The following is a 25891-nucleotide window of genomic DNA, read 5'->3' as shown; positions in this document are numbered from 1 at the left end:
ACCAAGAAGAGTAGCCCCCCTCACTGCAACCAGAGAAAAGCCCGCATGCAGCAACGAAGACCCAATGCAGCCAAAACTAAAATAAATAAACTAAAATAAATAAATTTTAAAAAAAAGAAATAGAGGAAAAAAGGATATGTAGGTATGTACGTACTCATTTTATATATAACATACACATAAATGTATGTTGTGTATAAGTTACATATTATGTTAATTATATATTATATGCTATAATATATATAAAAGAAATAAAATATTTTTGAATGTTGATGGGAATAATAAATAAGGTGGAGAGTAAAAAAATGTTGGAAATAGAGAGATAAATTATTGGATTAATGTCTATAACATGTTAGAGAGGATTGGAACTAGCATCCACATAAAAACTTGAATATTACCTTCATGGTAATATATAGGTTCAGCGATGTTTGATGTAGATGTAGTAATAGGAATTTGTTAGTTTTCTTTTGATTGTTTTTATTTTCTTAGTAAAGAGGAACCAGTTCACCAGCTGAGCTTTTTTAGAACAGAGGAGGTTTATGAACTTGAGGATAGAGGAAATGTGTGAGGTAGTTATCTAAAACTGGTGAAGAAAACGAGCCAGGAAAATGTGGCATGAGTACTGCAAAACACAAAGAGCATGCATTAAGCTATGGGTCACAATTTTAAAGGGAGATCATTCAGAATGATTGTAGTTTTCCTCCAGCTAACTTCAGCTGTCTTGCAACATGTGTGGAATAGGCATTGAGGTTAATTAAACCATGACTGACATTTTGCTAGAAACAGTTCACAAAGCAAAAAAAGATCCAGGAGTATATATGTGATAGTGATTATAACAGACAATGAAATTTAAGCTGGGGAATAAAAGAAGTGAACAAGGTGGGTGATTTGGGCAAAGGAAAAGATGGTAGGATCCACAGATATTAAAATTACATCATTTTTATATATTTGATAGAGTATAAATGTTTTTCTTATAAGTAGATACACTATTAAATATGCATCCAAAATAATGTGGCTTCCAAGAATGAAGAACTTAGAAAGTTGAATAAGAAATTTTGTGGATTACAAAACAACAGCAATGATGCTGCTCCAAGATATAGATCATGACAATACATAGTAGCCAAGGAAGAGCCTCACTAAGAAGGTTTTTTCCCCTCAGTAAACACAACTACTCAATAGATGGCTGAACAGAGTTATCACTGAAGATATCTTTGCTTAATATATTTTATTTAAATTTATTATCTGTTAATCTATGAGTCAAAGCAATGAGGGCATTATAATAACTGTATTAAAGTACTTTTCATGAAAATGTATTAAATTTTACAAATTAATTATTGTGTAACTAACATTTTTTTTATGCACTTGCTTTTGCTTCATGCTTAAACTTGACAATGGAAGTTATCAAATGTATTATTTTTTTGCAAGTTGTGTATTAGAATGTTTATTGAAATATTTTCAGATATACTGTGTCTACTTGTACAGCACTTCATTCAAATTTATTTCATTTTGTTTTTTAATTTAGTTACTGTTTTCCACTAAAATTTCACAAAAATAAATCAAAATTACATTTACCAGAAAATTTGTTATTTTTGTTAAGTCGATTAATATTCATTGAAATCTACATTTTTTTTGCAGCTACATTATTTTATATTTTCTTCAGTGGTAAATTTCTTCATAAGATAAAGTAAGTACCACATGAAGTCTGTAACAGAATATGGCATTTACAAGAAAAAATAATATATTTTCTGCTACAAAGCCAAAGAAAAATCACTTTCAGTATGTAAATAGTGGTTTTTTTCCCAGAACAATTATGGTAAAATTGTGAACTAATATCATATCATCCTACAAACAAGATGATAGTTTCTTTCAAGTGGATATACTTATATACATTTTTAAATAATAGTTCATTAATAAATGATTTTTTTTTTAAAGAACAATGAAATTTTTAGTTTTTAACTATTTCCCAGAATTTTCTCGAAAATGTTTTTTTAAAATTACATGTTGGGGCTTCCCTGGTGGCGCAGTGGTTGAGAGTCCGCCTCCCGATTCAGGGGACACGGGTTCGTGCTCCAGTCTGGGAAGATCCCACATGCCGCGGAGCGGCTAGGCCCGTGAGCCATGGCCGCTGAGCCTGCGCGTCTGGAGCCTGTGCTCTGCAATGGGAGAGGCCACAACAGTGAGAGGCCCGCGTACCACACACACAAAAAAAGAAGATAAAATTACATGTTGAACTTATGACTAGACTTCTTTGATAATTTTTATTTGAGGTGTGGGCTGGCAAAGAAATTTCTGAGAGGTGTAAATGATTGAAAACCCACCTCTGAGCAAGCTCAGAAGCATCCAGGAAGATTTCCAACATGCCTAATTATAATCTATGCCCTACGTATGTCAGATGAGGAATAGAAGTATCCATTTTGCCTATTGCCCAGCAGGGATCTATAATACTGCTCTCAGAACACTAGTAGGAAAAACTGCATTAGAAAGACCTTAAAAATGTCATTCAAATACAAAATCCTTCAGAAAAGCCCATTTCCCTCAAAAAAAAAAAAAAAAAAAAAAAAAAACAGGCATTAAAATCTACAGGTGCCAGGAGTATGCTCTTTAGCATTCCTCTCTACAACCAGAAACTGACTTTTTTTTCCAATGTAAAGACATTGCCAAAGTAATCTTAGCTTTTCTTATAATTGTTATATGGAAAAGCTATATAGAAGAAGGAAATTGCAATCACACTGCCTCACTATATTAAGTTATTAGAAAATCATGAATTGAAAAAATAGTAAATGCGTGAATTTAAAAAGGGCTTGGCACGGAAATAAAAACTGTATCTTAAAATATGTGATTATCTACTTAATCAATAGAAAGATTTATAGAATAGGGAAATAGAGTTTGAAGGGGATTTATTTTATCAATGATGGAACTGAAAAATACATCAACTTCCCTGAAGTCACAGAGAAGGTAAATGGCAAATCCGGAAACTGAAACAAAGAATCAGTGTTGCAACTACCACATAATTTCAATTCATTAAGCTCTGTTTTTTTTTTTTTTTTTTTTTGCGGTACGCGGGCGTCTCACTGTTGTGGCCTCTCCCGTTGCAGAGCACAGGCTCCGGACGCGCAGGCCCAGCGGCCATGGCTCACGGGCCCAGCCGCTCCGCAGCACGTGGGATCCTCCCGGACCGGGACACGAACCCGTGTCCCCTGCATCGGCAGGCGGACTCTCAACCACTGCGCTACCAGGGAAGCCCTAAGCTCTGTTTTATAAGAACTGGGAATACCAATGCTAACATGACTAGAAATCCATGAGTTAGACAAACTAATTCCTTTTATATATCTTATATATGTATTGGATATCAAGATCACATTAAGTTGACTGTGTGTATTTTTATGTGTGTGTGTGTGTGTGTGTGTGTGTGGGTTTGTGATGCAAGACACAGTAATTTTAAAGGTAGTGGTTCTCTACAGGGTACAAACACAGGAGCAATTTCTGGGGCTTTTCAAAATATAACTCTCTAACCCCTGTCAAAGATACTGGATAAGAATATCTAGGAGCCAGGTGCAGTTAGAACTCTGGGAGAGAGGCTCAGACATTTCCCAGGGAGTAAGGCTCAGTCAGGTACATGTGTATACAGCTCCTTATGTGATTCTGATGTACAACCTTGGTTCAGTACCACTCATCCCCTTCCCCGAATATTAACTCAAAGATTTAATTTCACAGCAAGGCAGAATATCAGGGTAACAAAGATTATTTAAGATCTTTTAATACGATGTCACATCAAATGAAAGCATTTTTTTTTTTTTTAGACATTGATGATCTTACAAATTGTGATAGAGAAGTTCATGGGACTGAACATTCTGTCATTTGGAATTTAATACATTCCATTATCTATAATCCCTGAGCCTTCAAAAGTTTCTGCATTTTTGTAACTTCCATCTACTATTTTGTCATACTACCACCCACAGCAAGCAATCTGTCTAGTTCAACTGTACATGACTGTCTTTAAAATATTTGAACTGGAGCTTTTATAATAATGTACAGATACCTGAAACACTACAGTCTCTCTTTCTTAAATCAGTAACTGTGGATTTGTTAGTCTCATTTTGTAATTTCTATTTAAAGAGAAAAAAGAAGTTGAAAAATTTAAGTTGTCTCCTATAATACAAAGGTGTTGCCAATTACACCATTAAATATTTTTTAAAGTTTCTTTTTAAATCAGAGTCGAAGCAATTTTCAGCCTGGAGCAAATTGAAATGAGATATTCTAGTGAGAGTAGATAGATATACTTTCCAAAATGCACCAATACAGAGGACTTTCAGAAGAACAAGTTGAACTAGGTCTGTGATAGCACAGAAAACTATGCCACAGCTATATGTGTAGCCTTGTAGAAGTCTACTTATATACTTAAAATTGATATTTTGCATATGAGTTTTCATATTTCAAAATTGCATATTCATAAATAAAATATTGCTAATTTTAAATATGCTTTGATTCCATCTCCTCTCCTAAATTGTATGCACTATGAATCAGAAAACTTTTTTTACATTGCTATCTTCTTTGTGCATAGAATAGCACATGTAAACACAAAAGCCCTCAATAAAATTTGTTGATGGTTGTTAAAAGAACTTGGGCAAATGATAAAGGAAACATTAGTGACATAAATTCCTGTCACTGTAAAGATAATTTTACTGTTACATTTTATTAAATTTAATTTTCAAGAACTTGTATTTGCTTTAGAAATAAAAAGGGGGAAATACAGAAAGGCTAATGTAATTTTCACAGTTTATATATAAAAATATCTAAGAATTTTTAGTAGAGATTTTCATATAATGTGAAAACTTTACTCCATTATGCTCTGCCCTCCATTAAAAGTGGTTTAAATAAATCATTTAAAAGCATGAACTTTCCTTAGGTCCAAAGCTGTACCTATGGAATAAAAAATAAGATCCTAGAGCATAAAACAATATAATAATGAATGCAGTAATGTAATTATAAATATTTTTACACTAGGAATTTAATTTGTTATAAAATTTAAAACATATTTTATTCAGGTGCTTGTATCAAAGAACTGCCCATCTTTATTATTACTAGAAATTCCTTTTGTCTTGGTAGTTTATTCTGCAAGAACATTTGAAGTAAGCATTGCCCAGATCATAGTGCCTCAATTCATGGAGAAAAATGTTTACTACTTATATACAATTAAAATAGAAACACTCTGGTGCAACTATGACTTCTGTATGTAAGTGCAAAGCTAAATGTTAAAGTAGACTATAATTTGTATTTTTGTTTTGTTTTGTTTTGTTTTTTACCTTAAATTTCAGTTTAAATACATCTATTTATTAAAAGGAACAGAATGCAAAATGGACTTAAAGTACTAAAGTTAATGTTGAATTAGTAGGCTTGTTTTCTTTGACACAGAAAAACACATTTTTCAAATGAATGTAAAAGAACAGAAAGTCCTATTATTTTAATCACAAAGTTTGAGTTGATCTAAACTTCGACCATTACCAGCATTTCATATTTTACTTCAGCAAAAAAGAAAAACATTGTTTTTGAAGTTAAATCACTATGCTTTATTTATTGAGTTTATTGGCATCATTTTGAAAAGATCATTTGGTGTTAAGGATTGAAATTAAATGGGTTTTTGTTACTATGATTTGTGAACTTTCTACCCATTAACTAAAAATGTAGCATATTTATTTACTGGAGGGAAGTGCTTGACCACCCCCAAATAAAATAAAGCATAACAGGGTCTGTCCTCAAAATTTTGTAGCTAAACTTTGTATCATGTTAATTCAAAGTATGTTTGAAATAAAAGCAGTGTTTTAAAAGTATGGTGTGTGTACCAGGAAAGGTGCACATGCTAAGTTTAGGTATTATTTTTAAAACAAATTTTTTGTTTTTTTTGTTTTTTTTTTTGCGGTACGCGGGCCTCTCACTGCTGTGGCCTCTCCCTTGCGGAGCACAGGCTCAGGACGTGCAGGCACAGCGGCCATGGCTCACAGGCCCAGCCGCTCCGCAGCATGTGGGATCTTCCCGAACTGGGGCACGAACCCGTGTCCCCTGCATCGGCAGGTGGACTCTCAACCACTGTGCCACCAGGGAAGCCCCTAGAACAAATTTTATTTTATAGTTTTATATTTACCTTGATGTGCACTTTAAAATGTAACTGATATTTTTGGTTAGAATTAGAATGAAGAAAAAGCTAATTTAATTTAAAGAAAAAAATTAAGTGTATAACAGTCCAGGATGCACATGAATATGGAAAAGAAATGAAACTGATGGTCAAATGACTGAAGTTTGAGAAATTCTGCTTTAAAACAGTTACAAATTATTGCTATACAGTTCAAATACTTCTTATTCAATGTAGAGTGAGATTAATTTCTAGTGGAGGTAAGACTAAAATTTACTCTGTAGGACAAATATACCAGAAATAAAATAATTATAGATTCTGTATCTTAAGAGCAGATACATGACTCATGTGAGATGTCATCCACCAAACAATATTATAAGCACTTTAGAATTATTACATAAAAGTCTATTCACATAGATGAGATTGGTTACTGTTATGTTTACATTTTTGTAAGAATTTTAGAGATAATCACTTCCTGTAGATCTTTTACTTCCATTTACTCCCAAAATGACAAGTAACAACATTTCTGAAAAATGTTCAAAATTAACCAATTTTATCATATGAATATGAAATCATATCTTGAAAATTGATGAAGAACTGGCATTCTTAAGCAACCTGGCTTTGTGGGGCATACAATTTCTTTTTCTTCCTATCTTAATGACTTGTTTAGGTACTTCTTAGAATGTGGAAGTGTCTCTTCCAAATCAATATTTATTGCTACATAATATCGGAGGTGAAAAGGAAGCAAAAAAATGACCTACTTCCTACAAAGGAAAATTCTGGGGAGAGTGGGAGAAGATAGACCTGGGAGAGAGGGAAAAAGAAGATGATGATGTAATAAATCTGTGGTATTTCTAGTCTGATATTGTGCCTCACCAAGTAAAGACCAGGCTTTATCTCTCAGAGTAATCTGAAAGTCTATCCTTATGCAGGATAGGAAGTTACAGCCCTCATCTGTAGTATTTCCCTGCAATGATAGAGATTGACACATACAGTGATTAAAATGACACTCAAATGCAGATTCCCAACATTGTCAACTTCCAAGAGGAATGCAATATATAGTTACAAAATTTGGAATTTAGTATGGTAAGACAAGTTCATATATGAGTCATTGAAATGACATTGCTAGAGATTATATCATAGTAAACTTCTACATATAGCTGTGTCAAAGATGCAAAATCTACAACAACTGTAACAACATTCTATTGTTTTGTGGATGATATTATTCATACAATACATATGACTATGCTAGTCACACTAGTTTTTATCTGGTTTCTTTGGGGCAGCAGTTGTTGTCACAGAATTAATATGATCATTGTCTCATTTCTAAAGTATCTAAAGACTAAATACCTCCAAGGAAAAGAGAAAATAACACTTTTAAGTTCAATTTGGGTCTAAGATGTTGATCCGCATGCTCTCATTTCATCTTTAGAAACTTTTCCAGGGAGGTTTTATTATTACCCTAATAAAGACATGCAGAAACTGAAATCAGGCAGGAGAATTAACATGGTAAATGACAACCAAAGTGACAAATTTGGGATTAAATTTTGACTTGAATGACACTTCATGCCTTCCCATAGTAATTTAACAATACTTATAATTGTACATCTACTAATATTTATTGATCAGTAAGAATGATAATAAGGGATCATTTAAGGAAAATGATTCAAAATAGATGACAGAGGTTTATACCAGGGACTTCAAAACACTCTAGTCATACAATCTCACATAATCCTCAAATCAACCCTGTGAAAAAGCATGGTTTTATTTAGAAAATAAAGATTTTTAATGTAAAATATTTAGATTGCTTAGTGTTTAAATTGCAAAACAATTTACAACTTTTGAGTCATAGCTGAATTAAACACATTCCATGATATTAGCTTTGGTTCTGTCTTAAACTTTATTGTGTGCATTTAACTATTATTACAGTTAAGTATATAGCATCTATTAAATGAAGAGGCCAGGGCTTTCTAATTTTTATACACAAATGTATCTTAGGATGACTCCAAACTAATAATGTGCTAAAATTAAGCTATCAATTTAATAAAATTTTTGATAACCCAAGTAAATTGATATTTTAATGAAAAATTATCAAGATCACTAAAATAAATTGCCCATATTTTTTCAATAAATGCATAATTAAAAGTTAGGTAAAACTGTCATTTTTTTTAAAAAGTAAAATAAAGAATAAAATATCTTAAAATAACAATGGATATTAAGAAAATATTTCTAAAGCAAGTGCATACTGTATTTTTCTTACATATTACATGTATTTTTTTAAATTTTTCAGGAGAGTTTTTTTAATTACATATATTATTTTAAATGTAGGGAACATGCATTAAAGTAGATTATAGAGAAAATAGTTATGAGTTTAAAAGAGTTCTGTGTTTAAGCACTATACTTTTTGTTGTTGTTTCTGAAGGATATATTATGCAAAGATATTTTACACTACACCATTAACATGCATAGTCCAATAGTGCTACAGAACTGTAGCTGCAGAAAATATCTACATGTGACTACATTAATTGAGACCCCTTTCTTTGAAAATCTACAATGATGAACATATTTGCTAAATATATTTTCCTATTTTTGGATGGAGTTATTAGTTTGAAGTATATTATTGATGATATTTCACTATGACCTACACAATTATCATTTTCATTGATAGTAATGAAAAGTTTTGATTGTTTTATTCTGTGACTTCCAAGCCCCTATCAAGGTGCCAAGGTGCCAAGTAATTTGTCAAGAGTATTTTTCTGTTGAAAGGATAAGTTGTTCAATTTTATTTGACTTAGAGCTCGAGAACTGCTTTCCAATGTATGGATGTCTTGGAGAGCATCCATATAACACCAACTGATGAGTTTATTAAAGTACTCCTAGGTCCTGTGCTTGACATACTAAATCAACCTCAGAAAGTGGGATTCTAGAGTCTGCATTTTAACAGGCTCTCCAAGTGATTCTTAAGGCAAATACAATCTCATGCTACTTTTCATGACAAGAGAGATATAATCACAATATACTCTATGGTAATGTTTAATCAGACTTCAGTTATCAGACTTTATGAAGTCTATTAACAATTTGAGTTTACTCAAAATAATAGAAACAAGATAAATTATGCTTCAATATTTATGCAATATGATAAAGAAACAATAAAGTTTATTGAATATTTACAATATCCTAAAGACTTTCATATGCATTTTACAATGTACTCTTCATCTAATACCAATAAGTGAAATAAGTATTGTTATCCATATTTTAAAGATGAAGAAACTCATATTAAAAAGACTTCACATAGTATTGCCAAAGCTGAAGCATCATAAATGGCTGAGCTGAGATTCAAAACTACATGTGACTTACTTCAAGGCTCAGCTCAACTCTTCCATTTTTGAATTTCGGCTGTTGAAGAAACTAGGAATGTTAGGAGAAAGGAGGCTTACCATCCAGGAAATAAGGCAGTGTTCTTAAAATAATTTTGGAGAAAAGTCAGGATAGGAAGTGAGTAGTCTTAATTTGTATATCTACTGGATAATAGCTGTGTTTGGAAAAACAAAAGTGTATTAGGGCTTCTATAATGGTTTTGTGACAAAGCAAAAGAAAAACAAAAAGATGTGTGCTTTAATAGACATAGTCCTTAGCAAACAAAAACTAGGTGATTATTTTTCACAACTGTTATCAAAGAAATTTCTGTATGTAGTTTTGGTGGCTTGGGGCATAGAATAAAATATCATGGTCTTCTGGTTACTTGATAACTCTTTATTGATAAAATAACTGAATATAATGTACCTCTCATTATTGGATGAACATAAGGAAACATCTATTAAATGAAGAGTAAAAACTATGTTTGAGAAGAAAACTTTCAGGAAATATATAGTACAAAAAAATAATGAAAGTATGAGTTAGGAATATGAACGTATAATTAATAAGGGTGCCTAAACATGAAAATCATTATTCTTGAGTGATTTTGTCCAAAGAAAAGTACTAAACTGACAATGAAAACAGTTATCTACAGTTATATATATCTAATTTTTTTGGACAATTTTAAAGAAGTTTATGGAGATATAACTCCTTTCCAGATTTGGCAATGCACCGTAGTAGTTAAAAAAATATGAAAGCAAACTCTATGTCATTTTTCTGGGTTGCCAGAAGAATGCCAATGTCATTCACATTTTATAAATTTGATTTTCAACTTTCATATATAAAACAAGTATATCAAAATAGTGTAACTATTGACAAAAGAAATATGCTCTTAAAAATGCCATCATGAGGAGGAAATGGGTGATATACAGAAATACATTATTTCAAAAGATAAATAGTAAATGGCCAGGGAGAAGCCTCTTTTGTCAATTTATGGAGTTAGCATGTTGTTAAAATTACATGATGAGTTGGAGGGATAGAAAGCATATTTTGAATAAACTGATTTCAAATTTTTCTGCTATCAATGTTGGTAAGTCAAAGTTACTTATATTTTAGAAATCATTTTCTTCAACAGAAATTGATTTGAACAAATGAAAGAGGTTTTAAGAAGGTTGCTCTTTAACACTGAGAAAGAAGAGATCTATGTGTTTAATCTGATAATTTTTACATGTGTGAAAATGCCAATTCCATCATATTATTAATCCACTGCCTTTTTCTTTCTGTTTCTGTTTGGTTTATACTTGGGGCCTTATATAAATAGTTACAAAAAATAAAGATAATGAAAATCTATGGAGTGCAGTGAAATATATGATAATGTTTACTTGATTTCTTAGGAACTTGAATGCATTTGATGAAAAGTCACCAATTTACATGGGAGTGACATTTACCAAAATGCTGTATTTTGTTGTGTTTGTACTTACTGGTCTTTATTAGGTTATAGATTGTATAAAGGCAGAAACCTACTGTCCTACTGCATAAAGATAATAGTAAAGAGTTGAGTTAAATGACAGCCAGAATTTTGTGAATTTAAATTATTTTCGTTTTCATAGCACAAGGTGGAGGAATTGAAATTGCAATAAGATATTTTATAGATACAGTTTATATCAAAAGTTTGCATGTAGGCAAACTTAAGAAACAATATTAAAAACCTAAGGTTTTTGGCTCAATGAAAAACAACTTTAAATATTACAATTTGACTTTTTTCTCCTCTGAATTTATTTTTAGGCTAACTGTGGTAGAGTCACCTTTTTAAGAATTAAACCATTTATTGCATTCCTACAAGTTACTTGATAAATTGGAGTCCAATGTGGTATTTAATTATATGCAAAACACTGAAAATATTGGTTTCACCCAAAAGTTCCATAAGATGGTATGGAAAAATCTGAATGAACTTTTTGGCCAATCCAATACAATAGTTTTGAAAAACACTATATATTAAATTGCTCTTACCTTATCGCCTTCGGAAAAAGTGATGCCATCCACTGCTCTTTTCCAAGTGATTTCTGGAATAGGCTCCCCTTCTGCTTCACATATTAGTGTGACTTGACCATTCTCATATGTAGTCTCATTTTTAAGCTGTATTATGTGAGGCTGTACTGTAAAAAATATATACATTACTCAATCTGTATTGGAGGAAAATATTACTATTCATGGTGACCATTTAAGTACCCTTTAGCATAGTATGGAATTATTAACTTTGAGCAGATATAGTGTCATGCTTTGCTTTATAAGAGTGCCAGGAGAGTTGCAAATTGTAGGAGAAAAAACTAGAAAATAATGCTATTGATTATGATTACAAAAAAAATTTTAAGTGATTTAGAGACCAACATAAAAAGTATAATTCCTTCCAAGATTTTGTCAATTAAAAGCCACTTTATTATTTTTTCCTCAAACTAAAAAATAAAATTTTCCTCTTGTAAAGGCACATGAGTACTTCTGTGTGTATGTCTGTGTATGACATCTGCTTATGTAGTGATTATCTCTTAAACTTTAAAAACAATTTCACCAAAGAAGAAAAATGACTGTATTCTGAATATATAGTAAGTGTAATTATGTGCAATGTTTAAAATATTTATCAAGTAAATATATATACATACTATTTACCTTTACTATTCTAGCTGATTTATTTTGACCTCAGACTACCTTAATATTATTCCATATTGTAGATAATTGTTTCTTTACAGTTATGACTTCTATAAAAACCAAAACATCATGCCTAGTAATTTAAATTATATTAAAAATCACATCTCTCCACAAATTTACATATACCAAAGAGCTTTAAGTTTTTAAATTCTGTATTATTGGCATTTCTTAAGTTTTTATTTGTTTGAACCTAAAAGTGATAAAAGCCAGCACTTATTATTTCAGAACAAGTAACAGGTTTCTTTTTAATCACCAAATGCAATCAATTATGAAATATAAATAAATTGTTCTTAATCCTAGAAAATTAGATTCCTGATATCAGAAACATGGCATATATATTTTTACAATTCAGTGTTTACTCCATTGACTTTAATGGATTTAGTTTTATTTCCACTTTATATACATGCTTTTGTGTCAAACAATACAAATCTGTTCAGTGTTACTATACAAAGTGATTATACAGTGATATGGCATATTATATTTCATTCATTATTTTCTATTTGAAAGGACAAAAATATTAGAAACTTTCTTTGTCTGTGTTTTTACTGCCAGATTAATTTTTTTTTTTTTTTTTTTTTTTTTTCACGGGCCCAGCCGCTCCGCGGCATGTGGGATCTTCCCGGACCGGGGCACGAACCTGCATCCCCTGCATCGGCAGGCGGACTCTCAACCACTGCGCCACCAGGGAAGCCCCAGATTAATTTTTTAAAGTAACTAAATATTTCATATGAGCTCATTGAGATAGATTGAGATTATTTATCCTTTGGAATTATCTCAAACACTATTATTTCTAATTATTAATTTATTTTTATACTGAGTCATATTTAGCATTTACGTTTTAATGAGAACATTTTCTTAAGTGGGAAATACTGATGGAACAAGTTAGATGCTTTCTATAATTTTTAATAATTTTAAGTTTGTTTACTCTTCCCTCTATGTGAAAACTTTTCTCCTGGCTCATAGCTTTGCTGATTTCTCATCATTAAAGATTTTTATGTAAACACATCTAAACATTACCCTTCTGAGTAACTTTCCAACACCATGATCTCCAAAATAACAGCTCTTTTTACCCAACATTACCTGATTAATCTAGTTTCACTTTCTTCTTAGAACATCTTATTATTCCAATTTTCTTTTTAATATACTTTGGTACATTCTTTATTGTCTGTCTTATTTTGTTTGAATATAAGCTTTATGAAAATCTCCCTAGTATAGAAAACATTTCTGTTACAGCTACTACAGGACCAGCTGGCAAAGGGTGTGCCCACACATGTATTACCATTCGTATTTTGGTCTAAGTAATATGCCTGCTTCTGCCAACTGCAACCACTGGTCCTTCTTACTCTTTTTGTTGTTGTTGTTATAACACATAACACAACTTTATTAGCAATCAATTACTCAGTGTTCAAATTTCCCTGGTTGTCTCATAAAACCTTATACAGTTGATTTGTTTGAATCAAGATCCAAATGAGGCCTATATAACTGTGATTGGTTGAGGTTCCTCTTATGTCTATTCTGACCCATATTTAGTTACTGGCCCCACCCAATTTATTTGTTAAAGAAATCCTGTAGTTGTTTGTTTGTCCTGTAGTTTCTTTTTTTTTTTTTAAAGTTCAATACCAGATTCATGTATTATTTTATTATTTTTTTTTTAAATTGGAATATAGTTGCTTTACAATACTGTGTTAGTTTCTACTGTACAGCAAAGTGAATCAGCTATACATATACAAATATCCCCTCTTTTTTTTTTGGATTTCCTTCTCATTTAGGTCAACAAAGAGCATTTACTCTTATGGAGTACTCCCTCCTTCCTTCCCCTTTCTTTGTTGTGAAAGCTTTTTGATAACAATGTTTTTTAAAATGGAGAAAGCAAACTAAATATTAGTAGTGCCTATAGTTTTTAGTGTTTGCTTTTTAAAGAGAACAATCACATTCTAAATATTTACCAGTAAATTTTTTTCCTCTTGCAAATATAATAGGGGCTAAATCAATAATTAAAAATTAATTTACCGTTTTTCTACTCTTTGTAAGCTCCCCAAAGAAGGCAATATGGCTCTTGGTAAATATGGAAGATATTTATGTACATTTCCTTTTAATAAAATGAAAAGGGAGTATTTAATTATGGTTACAGGTCAATGTTTCCAAATTATAGCCTTATAGGTGAGCTCTTTTGAAGTATTAATATATTAAAAGTAAAACTGATCCCAACATATGTCATTTAAAGATTTATGAAGATCAACCCATATATAATATAATAATCCCAATACGTGTAATTTAAATGAATTTTCTTTCAGCTTCTGTTATTAGTCAGCAAATATTTTACAAAAATTTACATGTATAATCTCATATAATTCTATCTGGTTGCTGCAATTTTAAAATATATTTTAGAGATGAGAAAACTGAGACTTAGGTTTGGAAATTTAAATAGCTCATATAAGTGACAGAGTAGAATTTGACTCAGACCCCCCTCTAGACATTACAGTTTTAACTACTATGCTATAATACTTACCAAAGACTTGGAGAAGTACCTGTTTTTCATCTTCTCCTGCCTTGTTTGTAGCCCTGCAGACATACGGGCCCCCATCACTATTGATTATGTTCCTGACAGTGAGTTCTTTATTGCTTCCTTTCAGTATGTACTTTTCATTTTCTTCAATAAACTTGCCATTCCTAAAGAAGAAAACAGAGGTTGATCTTCATAAACCTGACTTCATAACTTAAGAGCAGATCATACTCAACTTTTTGACCTGTAACTGTCAATATTTCATGACTACTGTCATTGACAGATAAAGTTATATTCCAGTCAAACATACACTTTTACTAGCTCAACAGAATTTAATGCATAAATATTAAAATTATACTTGTAAGTTGTTTTGACTTTAGAGACAAAAATAACGTTTGAGCTGTGTTGAAATCTTTTTTTTTTTTTAACATCTTTATTGGGATATAATTGCTTTACAATGGTGTGTTAGTTTCTGCTTTATAACAAAGTGAATCAGTTATACATATACATATGTTCCCATATCTCTTCCCTCTTGCGTCTCCCTCCCTCCCACCCTCCCTATCCCACCCCTCCAGGCAGTCTCAAAGCACCGAGCCGATATCCCTGTGCCATGCGGCTGCTTCCCACTAGCGCGTTTGTTAGTGTATATATGTCCATGCCTCTCTCTCGCCCTGTCTTGACACTCATCTTAGGCAAAAAACACTTTTATTCAATTTTCACTTTGATTATTAGCAAAAAAAAAAGTTTTATTTTCTGATTTAAATTTCAAACACACATTTCATGTTGGTGAGTCAACACATATTTATGAAATGTACTTCTTTACTAGGTTCCAGGGACACGTTTAATATAATTTCTACGGAAACACCCTTCAAAGACAAAGTAAATGCAATTTAAATAAATAATGAATTTATATTGCACATAGGTTCTGCCAATAAAAGGGTAAGAGGAAAGAATTACATGAAAACAATTATAGAAATTATGCTGTGTATAACAATTTAATTCATTAGTTAGGAGAAGAAATTTTTCTCAGATATAAGTATTTTTAAGTAGTTTCCAATGTCTTTCTGGACTGAAATAGTGTTCATTTTTTTTCAATTCTAGTTTTGTTGTTCATTAAAACAACACCTTTTGAACTTGTTTTACAATAACTTACAGTAAAAAAAAATATTTTACATGCATTTAAATCTGAAACAATTTCTACAATTCCCCTTAATATGTGTGAAGTCTTATATTGTACATTCTTTTTCATATTATTTTATTTTCCTCATCACCACTTCCTCCTTCTCCTTTTCTTTCTCCTTTTTTACTTGTCAACATGGTAAAATGGACAATTAGTTGATTTTAAGACCCACTAATGTAAAAATTTAGGATCTACCTTTAGGGGTGGGGGGATTTACTTGTCCATACAAGTGCAAATTACAAAAGAGGAATATCTAAAAGGATTATTAAAAATCTTACCTAGAATGAAAGAGAATATTTTTCTGATACTCTAAATGATCTTTGCAGTGAATTCTAGTTCTGCTTTCTAGAAAGTACTGCCACATATCTTAACACAGTCCTTGTCTTTCTATGACTCAGTAACATCTATTTTTCCAGTTTTTATTGACATGTGTAAACACAACATGAAATGTGCAAAAATTCATGAGTGGTGACAAATTAGGCCTTAATAAATACTAGTGACAAAAGTATATAGTGCTCTGTACTTTTCTGTTTTTTTTTCATATTTTCACTAATCAAATATTTAGAAGTATAAATAATGACAAGATTTCAGAACTTTTGCCTAGAATTTTATGTATGGATAAGGCTTTCACCACAATTAGTGATACAATATATTTCTTAATCTAGTCAATAAAAAAGTATTCATTTGTCTCATTATCATCATCATCCAGAAGTTTCAGCAATTTGTGGTTTAGGAAACATTTTCCTTATATTATTAACCTGGTTAAATACAATTAGCTCACAGATGTGCATTTTCCCTCTCCACCCTCATTCACAGATCAGATAACTAAATTTTAAGTATGATTTCCCCACCTGTCAATTCATGGATGAAGAGACTTAGATTTAGTTTGTAATATAAGCAGCAGGTTAACTAAGTTCTAGTGTTCTGTATGATAAAGAGATTATTTCTGTACTTCATGTGAAATATTGTGCTAAAGGTTTGAAGTACAGCAAATGAGTGAGACAGGGTCACCTATCATGAAGAATTCATAGTCTGATTGATAGTAATAGAGGGTAATATAGATCCCATTAATGCATTTATTCATAACTTTGTGTGTGTGTTGGGAGGGGTGGGGTAGGGGATCTATTATAATAGAAGAGAATGAAAAAGATGATGGCTGAAATACTCTGGGAATTTTCATGGGAAAAATATCCATTATCTGAGCTTTGAAGTGGATAGTTAGGTCTTGAAGAATTTAAAGGAAGTTAGGCTGTAAAGATTATGTTCCCTTGAAGAGCTCAATTTAAAAACATCATTAAAGAATAATAACTCAGGTAATAGGTCTTAATACTTCTCTCTCAACAAACCCATTATATAGAAAGTACTCATTGTTATTCATAGTACATTTCTATGGAATGTCAATGTCTGAAAAAGACTCCCAAAGGATTCTGATGAAATTCCACTGGGCCATCCTTTGAAATTCTAACCACTTCTCTAAATGCCACTTTTCCAGGCAAAAGAAAGTAAGGGTTAGGATTAGAGGATTCATGGAAATGATAACAAAGGGAGAACAATTCCGCTCTTGACCACAGTGGAGTAACAAAACCATATTTACTCTCTCATTTTAAACAACACAAACACTTGACACAGAGATTAAATAACAGTTTTCAACCATTGGTCAACAGGTAGCACATGACAGTGACCTCTGAGGACCACCATAGTTTACTACCTGAAGGCAGTTTCCAGGCTGCCCCTTAGAGAGGAAGGACCCATACAGAGTCAGGCAGTGTATGTGAATTGGAAGACAGAATTCTCAGTTGATAGAAGTTAAAGTGGCTAGAATTTGCAGGTAAGAAAATGTGAGAAGAAGGCACAAGAAAGAGAACTACAGAGATCTGCAGAGGTTTCCAACCAATCTCTAACTGAGTACTAATCAGTGAGTGTACTCCAGTAAGATTTTCCAAGAGTAAGGAAAGGACCATTGGAAAAGATAAAGCACAACAATCCCAGGAGCTCACAAAAGACCAGGAATAATTTGCATCCTTATCATCCAGAGTAGAAAGACCTCCTAAAACACAAATTTAAACATATTAAATTGCCTCCTTACAAGAATACTGCTTCAGTAATGAAGCCAAGTTAATCTTAGACTGCAGCTTGTTCTGTATCCACCTAAAACAGCCTAAAAGCAACCTCAAGAAGATCAAACTTTCCCCATGTAACTTAACTCCATTCAAAGCTAAAGTAAACGAACATGAAAATATCCAACACCTCAAAACATAAAATTCTCCATGTCTGAAACCCAGTAAAAAATTGACAGGATAGTAAATAGGTAGGAAAACATGACCTATAACAAGGGAAAAAAATCAATCAATAAAAAAGATCCAGAAATGATACAGATGATAGAATTAGTAAACAAGACCATTAAAATAGCTATTAAAATATATTCTATATGTTAAAGGAATTAAAATATGGGCATGGTAAGAGAGAAATGGAAGACGAAAAAAGGCCTCCATCAAATTTATAGACAAAAAATAGAATGAAGAAAAATACTCTGGTGGGATCAAAATCAGATTAGACATTACAAGTGAGTTCATTCCAAGGAACTCAAGGTTGTTTTAGCATTTGAAAATCAATGGAATTCACCAATTTAAAGGGCTAACAATAAAAATCCATATGGTATTCTCAACAGAAGTAGAAGAAACATTTGAATGGAAATGAAGAAAGTGATATTAAGAGTTTCTGCTTTTACTCCCACTTTGGTTTCCTGGTTCTCTTTGTGAAAATTTCTTATTTTTCCTCAATGTTTGGTCTTCAACTACCTTCTTTACTGGTTTCACTCATACCTCTTGGAAATATTATCTCTATGCAATGGGTAGTGTCTGGATTTTTCTCTCTGCACTGCTGCCCTGATAGTTTTTGGAATTTTTTTCACAAAGATAACATGTCTATATCTACAGATAAATATGTCACAATGAAAACTTCGCTCTGATACCAATTTTACCTCTGTTAAGAACACTATCACATACTCCCATTCTCACATATTATATATCCAGCTACTAGAATAATTATTATTTTATTCCATTCAAACGATGAGGCTAATGCCATATGAAAAAATGGAAGTGCAAAATCATGAATGTAAATTATCCAATTATATTAGCCTCTGAATCTGATTTATTCTAGTCTGTATGATAATTATATTTCCACTTACATATGAGAATTTTAAACAAATGTTAAACTTTAAGAAAATAGTCTAAACTGAAAGTCAGTCTCTCCGGAAAGATAAAATGATGAGGATAAGACTCTAGACCAATATTTGTTCATTGTAATGAATGATCCAGGAGCTTTTCCTTGATGTGATTAGATCTAATATTGACTGTTAAGGATACACACTAGAAACCAGAAGTCTCTGAGATACATGATAATTATCTAGGGTGAATGTGTTAATGCTTGATGTGTAATTCCTTTAAAACTACCAACAGTGAGTCAGAAAGGAATTATTGTCTGCAAAGAACTTCTAGGAACACCTGTCTGAAGAAATATCTTGTTTATTGCTACCTGCTATGTTAAAGTGATAAAGGTTTGAAACTTGAAGATAGTATCAGTAAATGTTCAGAAAGTAATAAAAAAATAGTTTTGAATTTCAATTATTCTCCTTAATTTTTTTTTTTAAACCTAATCCTTATTATGGACACTTTTGCCAATTTGAATATAAATTTCTAATTGTTTTCTTGTGACTATTCTTATAGTATATGATTTATGCAGTATAGAAGTGATTCTATAAATATTTACAGATTTGCTTGAGTAGTAACCTCAATTAATAACTAATACATATTTAAAAACTGTCCATTTTTAAACTTTAATTGTCTCCCTTTTAACAGTGTGAGACACAACCTAAAAGAGTGGAATATTTTGATATCTGTTTGATGTTAATAGAAATCAAATAGCATTTAAAAATTCAAAAAAAGTAAACTGTAAAACAATAGATTTAGAGAATTTATTCATTTGAACATTTTGTTACATAACATTAAATTTATTGAAATTTAACTCTACACAACTAGCTTTTTCTGTAATAATATGGTACACAAATAAAATTACAATTATATTTAATAAAATATAATTTTGTATACATACAACAGTGGTGCCATCCATACTAGAATTCCCACTTGTGGGTACTCTCTAGTAGGAACAATAAAATGGCTGCATTTGTCACAGGGCTCCTGGGTCTATTTTGGCCAGAAACATGCCTTTTAGATAAAATGACCAGGGCTATGAGCACAGCCTTTGACTTGTGTTAAATCATTCTGTTGCTCTCTTTAACAAGTTAATTTAACCAACTTAACTGAAAACAAAAATCATTTTCAACTGAAATTCATAAACAATGTTTCCATTCTGGACAGAATGATAAGACTGTAAATATTTTTCCAGAAGCGTGACTATGGACACAAGCCAAAGGGATGTGGGTGCATAACCTACCTGTACCAGGAAATGGTGGGCTCAGGAGAGCCAGAGGCTCTGCAGGAAAATGTCATCTCCTCTCCTCTCTCTGCTGTGGCATTAAAGGATTTCTGAGGCATTGTGATTGCTGGTGGCACTGAAAAACAGATGAATGTAGATTAAATAGAGATGAAAAACATTTTACCAACACCACTGGGACATTTTTACTGTTTTTTTTTTTTTTTTTTCTTTTAAAGCTAAGCTTTACAACTTCTGCACTTATATCAAGAGGACTGACTTGGTTGCATAGTAAAATGACTAAAATCACTGATCTGCCTTCTAATATACAATAATTAGATAATTCACTGTAATGCTGTTTTACTATTTTTAATCTATAAAACTAGACTAAAAATAAACTAGACATTTTAGCAAATATATATATATATATATATATATATATATATTTACACATACACACACTTTTATGAACTATTTCTTACAGAAAGACAGACAATACCACCCTGACTTACATAAATACTGAGATCTACTTGGAGCATAAATGGATTTCCTATTTGGGTTCTCATCAGTGTATGTACTTCTATAAGCAAGCATTCAAGACAGGGCTTTCAAATTAAGTGTCAAACCATAATGTTCTTTCTGATTAAGTACACTTAATTTCTTCAAACAACTATAGAACATTTTATGAAGAGAACCTGCTCAATCCATAGAGAGTATGAAATAGATTTTCATGAACAATTCAATTTTAAAATTAAGCTTCCCCAATTTCTAACTAATTACATTGTAAAAACTGTATATGTTGCACATTTTGAACACGTTGAAACTGTTACTGAAATGCACTGTTTGCAATAAACAAATCAATGACATCCATAACAGAAGCTAAAATTTCAAAGTAAAGCATAAATTTTTATTTAATGTACACTTTTATGATTTTTCAATTGATATGATGAAATGATATTCCTAAAATTAATTATTTAATATATTTGATTTTACATATCCTAAACAACATGACCAGACAGGCATTTAGAAATGTGATTTTAATTAAATATCTCTACAATAGCATTCAGGTCAACACTGATGTTGATTATCACAATTGACGGTGGGGATAGGAACTGATATGTATCTTAGTAATTAAGCATAATTAATCAAGTTTCTGCCTTTATGAATTTAGATACAAGGTGCATGACATGTCATGCTGTCTGTAAAGTAACATAATAATTACTAGTATTACAGTAGGATGGACTTTTCTTTTTCAGATGTTAACTCTGCATTTTAAGTCATTGAAATTTGACTATAGTATTCTATAGTATTCATGAAGATAGAAACATTTTCAAACAGAGATCCATATGTTCCAGTTCTTGTCCTGTTACTATTACTAACCTAAACAAGTTATTTATTCTTTATCATAATTTTATTATCTATAAAGTGAACTGTATATGCTGGATAATCTCTAAGAATTAACAAATCTTAATCTCTGTGTTTTATGATATGTTAACTCTGCTAAGGACATATGTGTTCTTATTGTAGTGTAGATTTGTAGAAAAATATTAATATTACATGTTTAGATACGTTGAGGTACTTTGAAGAGTAATTCTAGAACTATTCTGAAGAAAAATAGCATCAAAATCTGCAGAGGTTTTCACTAGTTCAGATGTCAAGATGTTCAGGCAGTTTGTTAGCTACTGTTTCAACTGTACAGCACTTTTACATATATTACCTTATTGCTTCTGAACTCACTGTTGAGTTGGATTAAATAATTTTAAAAGAGGTAACAATTATATTTCATCTGATTACTTTTTTCTCATAAGACCAGCATCTACTCTATTTTATCTTTTTAAAAATACTTTTGGCATTTGACTATATCTGAAATGTCCAGTTTTAATAACTTTACCAAGATTTATGTTCTGTACCCATTAAGTAGTCAATCCTTTGTAAGTTTCTGTTTGTATATTTTAGCTTCAAGAAGCATGGGGATGTGTAGAGAATGTGTCTTCTATGTCTTGCAGTCTTTTTCTCCACCCACTTTCCTTCAAATGTTTTTTGGAAGATAAAGAATACAGTATTAACCATGAAATACTTATATGGTTCTGATTAACAAATACCAATAATTTCTACAAATTCATTCAGGATAGGGATAACAAACTCCACTCTACCATTGTCGGGAAAGCAACTCTTTTCTAATTTATTGATTATTCAGACCTGTCCTAAATGTATATCATCAAATATATTCACATGTAGATCCTTTAACTGGCAGAGGACTGCTAATCATAAGATTCAGCCTTTTCATAATTACCTTTTCTTGTTTTTACTTTTAAGCCTGCAAGACACTTAGACATTCACATAAGAGAGGACTTGGGGAAGATAGCAGAGTAGGAAATACCAGGCATCTGTCTCCACACCTACACAGCAACTTGCACTGTCAGAATCTGTCTAATGTATCTATCTTGAAACTGTGGAGTCTATTGAATGCTTGCAACTTCCAGGCAAAGACATGGAAGATAAACTATTGTTAATACTGGTCAGTTTCAGCTGTTAGTACACTGGCAGCTACCTATCCCCCTCTCCATCTGAGGCAGGAAGCTGTGCATATGTTCTTAGAGTAGGTTGCACAAAGAAATCCAGGATAGGCAAAAAGAACTTTGTCATTCAGATATCAAGGATCTGTGCACTGATCACTGACTGATGCTTTTGATCACAGAGGTGCAGATGAAGAGGTAGTGGCCATTATTGTTACACCTTCCACAACTGTGGGATCCATGGGATTTAATGAACTCTCATTCTTTTAGTCCCCCCTTCATTTTTCTCTTTTTACCATTTTCGGAGCCAGACATTAAAGACTAAGACATTCAAAAACAACTGCATATAATGGAAATATTAGAAAGTGACCATGCATGTCCAGGGAAAGGTGTACGCTTAGAAAATACCTGAGGATACCTTAAGTTTACATCTCAGGCTGATCTTTGGCATACAGACAGCCTTCAATAATAATAATAACCAGTAACAGTAAACCCTGGGATTGAGAAAGAATCTGATTTCCATAGGAAGCACTTATTATGTTCAAATATCCAGTTTTCAGAAAAAAAAAAAAAAATCACAAGGCATACAAAGAAATAGGAAAGTATGGCCCATTCAAAAGAAAAACTAAATCAATAGAAACTGTCCCTGAAAAAGACCTGAGGGCAGATATGCTTGATAAAGACTCAAATAACTGTCTAAAAGATGCTCAAAGAACTCAAGAAAGAAGTGTAAAAACTCAAGGAAACAATATATGAAGAAAATGGAAATACCTATAAAGATATAGAAAACCTAAAAAAAAGCCAAAAAGAAATTCTGAATCTTAAAATTACAATCACTGAAATGAAAAATTCATTAGAGGGATTCACAAGCAAATCTGAGTAAGCAGAAGAAAGAATCAGTGAATACGAAATAAGGCAATGAAAATTCTTGAATCTGAGAAACAGAAAAACAAAAGATTGAAGAAAAGTGAATACAGCCTAAAGGACCAGTGCAACATAATCACGTAGACGAACAATCACACAGTGGGAGTCCCAGAAGGGAAGTGAGAGAGAAAGGGACAGAGTGAATATTTGAAGAAACAATGGCTGAAAAGTTAAGCTATGAATATAAACATCCAAGAAGCTCAACAAACTACAACTAAGATGAATTCAAAGAGGACCAGGTCAAGACACATTATAATGAAATTTTCAAAAGGCAAAGGCAAAGAGAAAATCTTGGAAAGCAGCAAGAGAAGAGTGACTCATCACAAACAAGGGATCCTCAGTAATTATCAGCAGATTTTGCATCAAAAACTTTGGAGGACAGATGGTAGTGGGTGGATATATTGAAAGTGCTAAAAACAAACAAACAAACAAAAAAAAAAACCGTCAACCAAGAAACCTATATCCTGGAAAACTGTCTTTCAACAGTGAGGGAGAAATTAAGACATTTCAGATAAGTAAAAGCTGGAGGAGTTTGTTACCACTAGACCTGCCCTGCAAGAAATGCTCAAGGGAGTCCTACAAGATAAAATAAAAGGACACTAGAGAGTAATTCAAAGCCATATAAAGAAAGAGCTCAATAATGGTAAATACATGGGCAATAAAAAAGCTAGTAGTACTGTAACAACAGTTTGTAACTGCACTTTTTTCTACATGATTTGAGACTAATATATATTTTAAAAAGATATTAGTATGATTTTAACTATGTCTTATAATTCCAGATTTTGTTTTCTACATAATTTAAGAGACTAATGCAATTTAAAGAATTGTCAGTTCATGTTTTGAGACATAAAATGCATAAAGATGTAATTTTGTGATATCAACAACCAAAAGGAATGGAGTTAAGCTTTAAAGGAGCAGAGTGTTTTATATTTATTGAAGTTAAGTTAGTATAAATTTAAAATAGAGTGTTATAACTTTAGGACATTAAATGCAATACCACCAATAACCACAAAGAAAATAAGTATAGAATATACACAAAAAGAAATGAGAAAAGAATTTTAAAGTTTCACTACAAAAAATTGACTAAACAAAAAGAAGATGGTAATGTAGGAAATGAGAGAAAAGAAAATCTATAAGACATTTAGAAAAACAGCAAAATGACAGAAGTCCTTCCTTATCAATAATTACTTAAATGGAAATAGATTAAATTTTTCAATAAACAAACAGAGATTGGCACAATGGCTAAAAACACATGATAAAATTATGTCCTATCTATAAGAGATTCACTGTCAGTAATGAAGACACAAATAGATTGAAAGTGAAAAGATAAAGATATAATAACCAAAAAAGAGAAGGGGTGACTATACAAATAGACAAAATAGGCTTTGAATCAAAAAGTTTATAAGAGGAAAAAAACATTGTATATTAACAAATGTTTCAATATAGCAAGAAAATATAACAATTATAAATATTTATGCTCCTAATAGTAGACCATCAAAATACATGAAGCAAAAACTGACATAATTGAAGGAAGAAATAGTCCTACAATAATAGTTGGAGACTTCAACAATACAGTCTCAATAATGTATTGAATGACCAGAGAGAAGATAAGTAAGAAAATAGAGGACTTATACAACACAATATACCAACTAGTTCTCACATATATACAGCATACTCTATCCAAAAAAAGAGAGTAAACAACTCTTCTCAAGAGCATGTAGGACATTCCCCAGGAAAGCTCATATGTTATGTCAAAAATTAATCTTAATGTAAAGAACTAGAATAAAAGAATAAACACAACACAAGCTAGCAGAAGAAAATTAATAATAAATATTAGAACAAATATTTTTTAATTGAGAATAGAAAATAATAGACAAAATTAATGAAACCATAAGTTGGTTTATTAAAAAGATCAACAGAATTTACAAAACTTTAGCTAGATGGATTAAGATTTAAAAAGATAAAACTCAAATAATTAAAATCAGAAACAAAACAATATTAACAATTCCAAAGCAATAGAAAAGGATTATAAGAGGACACTATACAAAAATTAACTCAGAAAGAATCAGACCTACAAACTATAAAACTCTTAGGAAGAAATATAAGGCAAGAGCTTCATGACACTGGATTTTGCAACGTTTTCTTCAATATGATAC

General features: G+C 31.5%; 1 protein-coding gene across 1 annotated transcript in view; it reads right to left on the bottom strand.

Moving 5' to 3' along the window:
• Nucleotides 1–25891, bottom strand: part of NCAM2 (neural cell adhesion molecule 2) — a 227056-nt gene that overhangs the window by 158681 nt on the left and 42484 nt on the right. Inside the window, exons 6-8 of the mRNA XM_007449094.1 lie at nucleotides 20317–20434; nucleotides 14691–14851; nucleotides 11489–11634 (exon numbers count right to left, since the gene is read on the bottom strand). Of these exons, the coding sequence (XP_007449156.1) occupies nucleotides 11489–11634; nucleotides 14691–14851; nucleotides 20317–20434 (425 nt within the window). The remainder of the gene's footprint in view (nucleotides 1–11488; nucleotides 11635–14690; nucleotides 14852–20316; nucleotides 20435–25891) is intronic.

Source organism: Lipotes vexillifer, unplaced genomic scaffold, assembly GCF_000442215.2.
Source record: "Lipotes vexillifer unplaced genomic scaffold, Lipotes_vexillifer_v1.1 scaffold1400, whole genome shotgun sequence".
Lineage (NCBI taxonomy): Eukaryota > Metazoa > Chordata > Mammalia > Artiodactyla > Lipotidae > Lipotes > Lipotes vexillifer.
The sequence above is the reverse complement of the archived record's forward strand: the minus strand, read 5'-3'. Positions and strand labels throughout refer to the sequence as shown.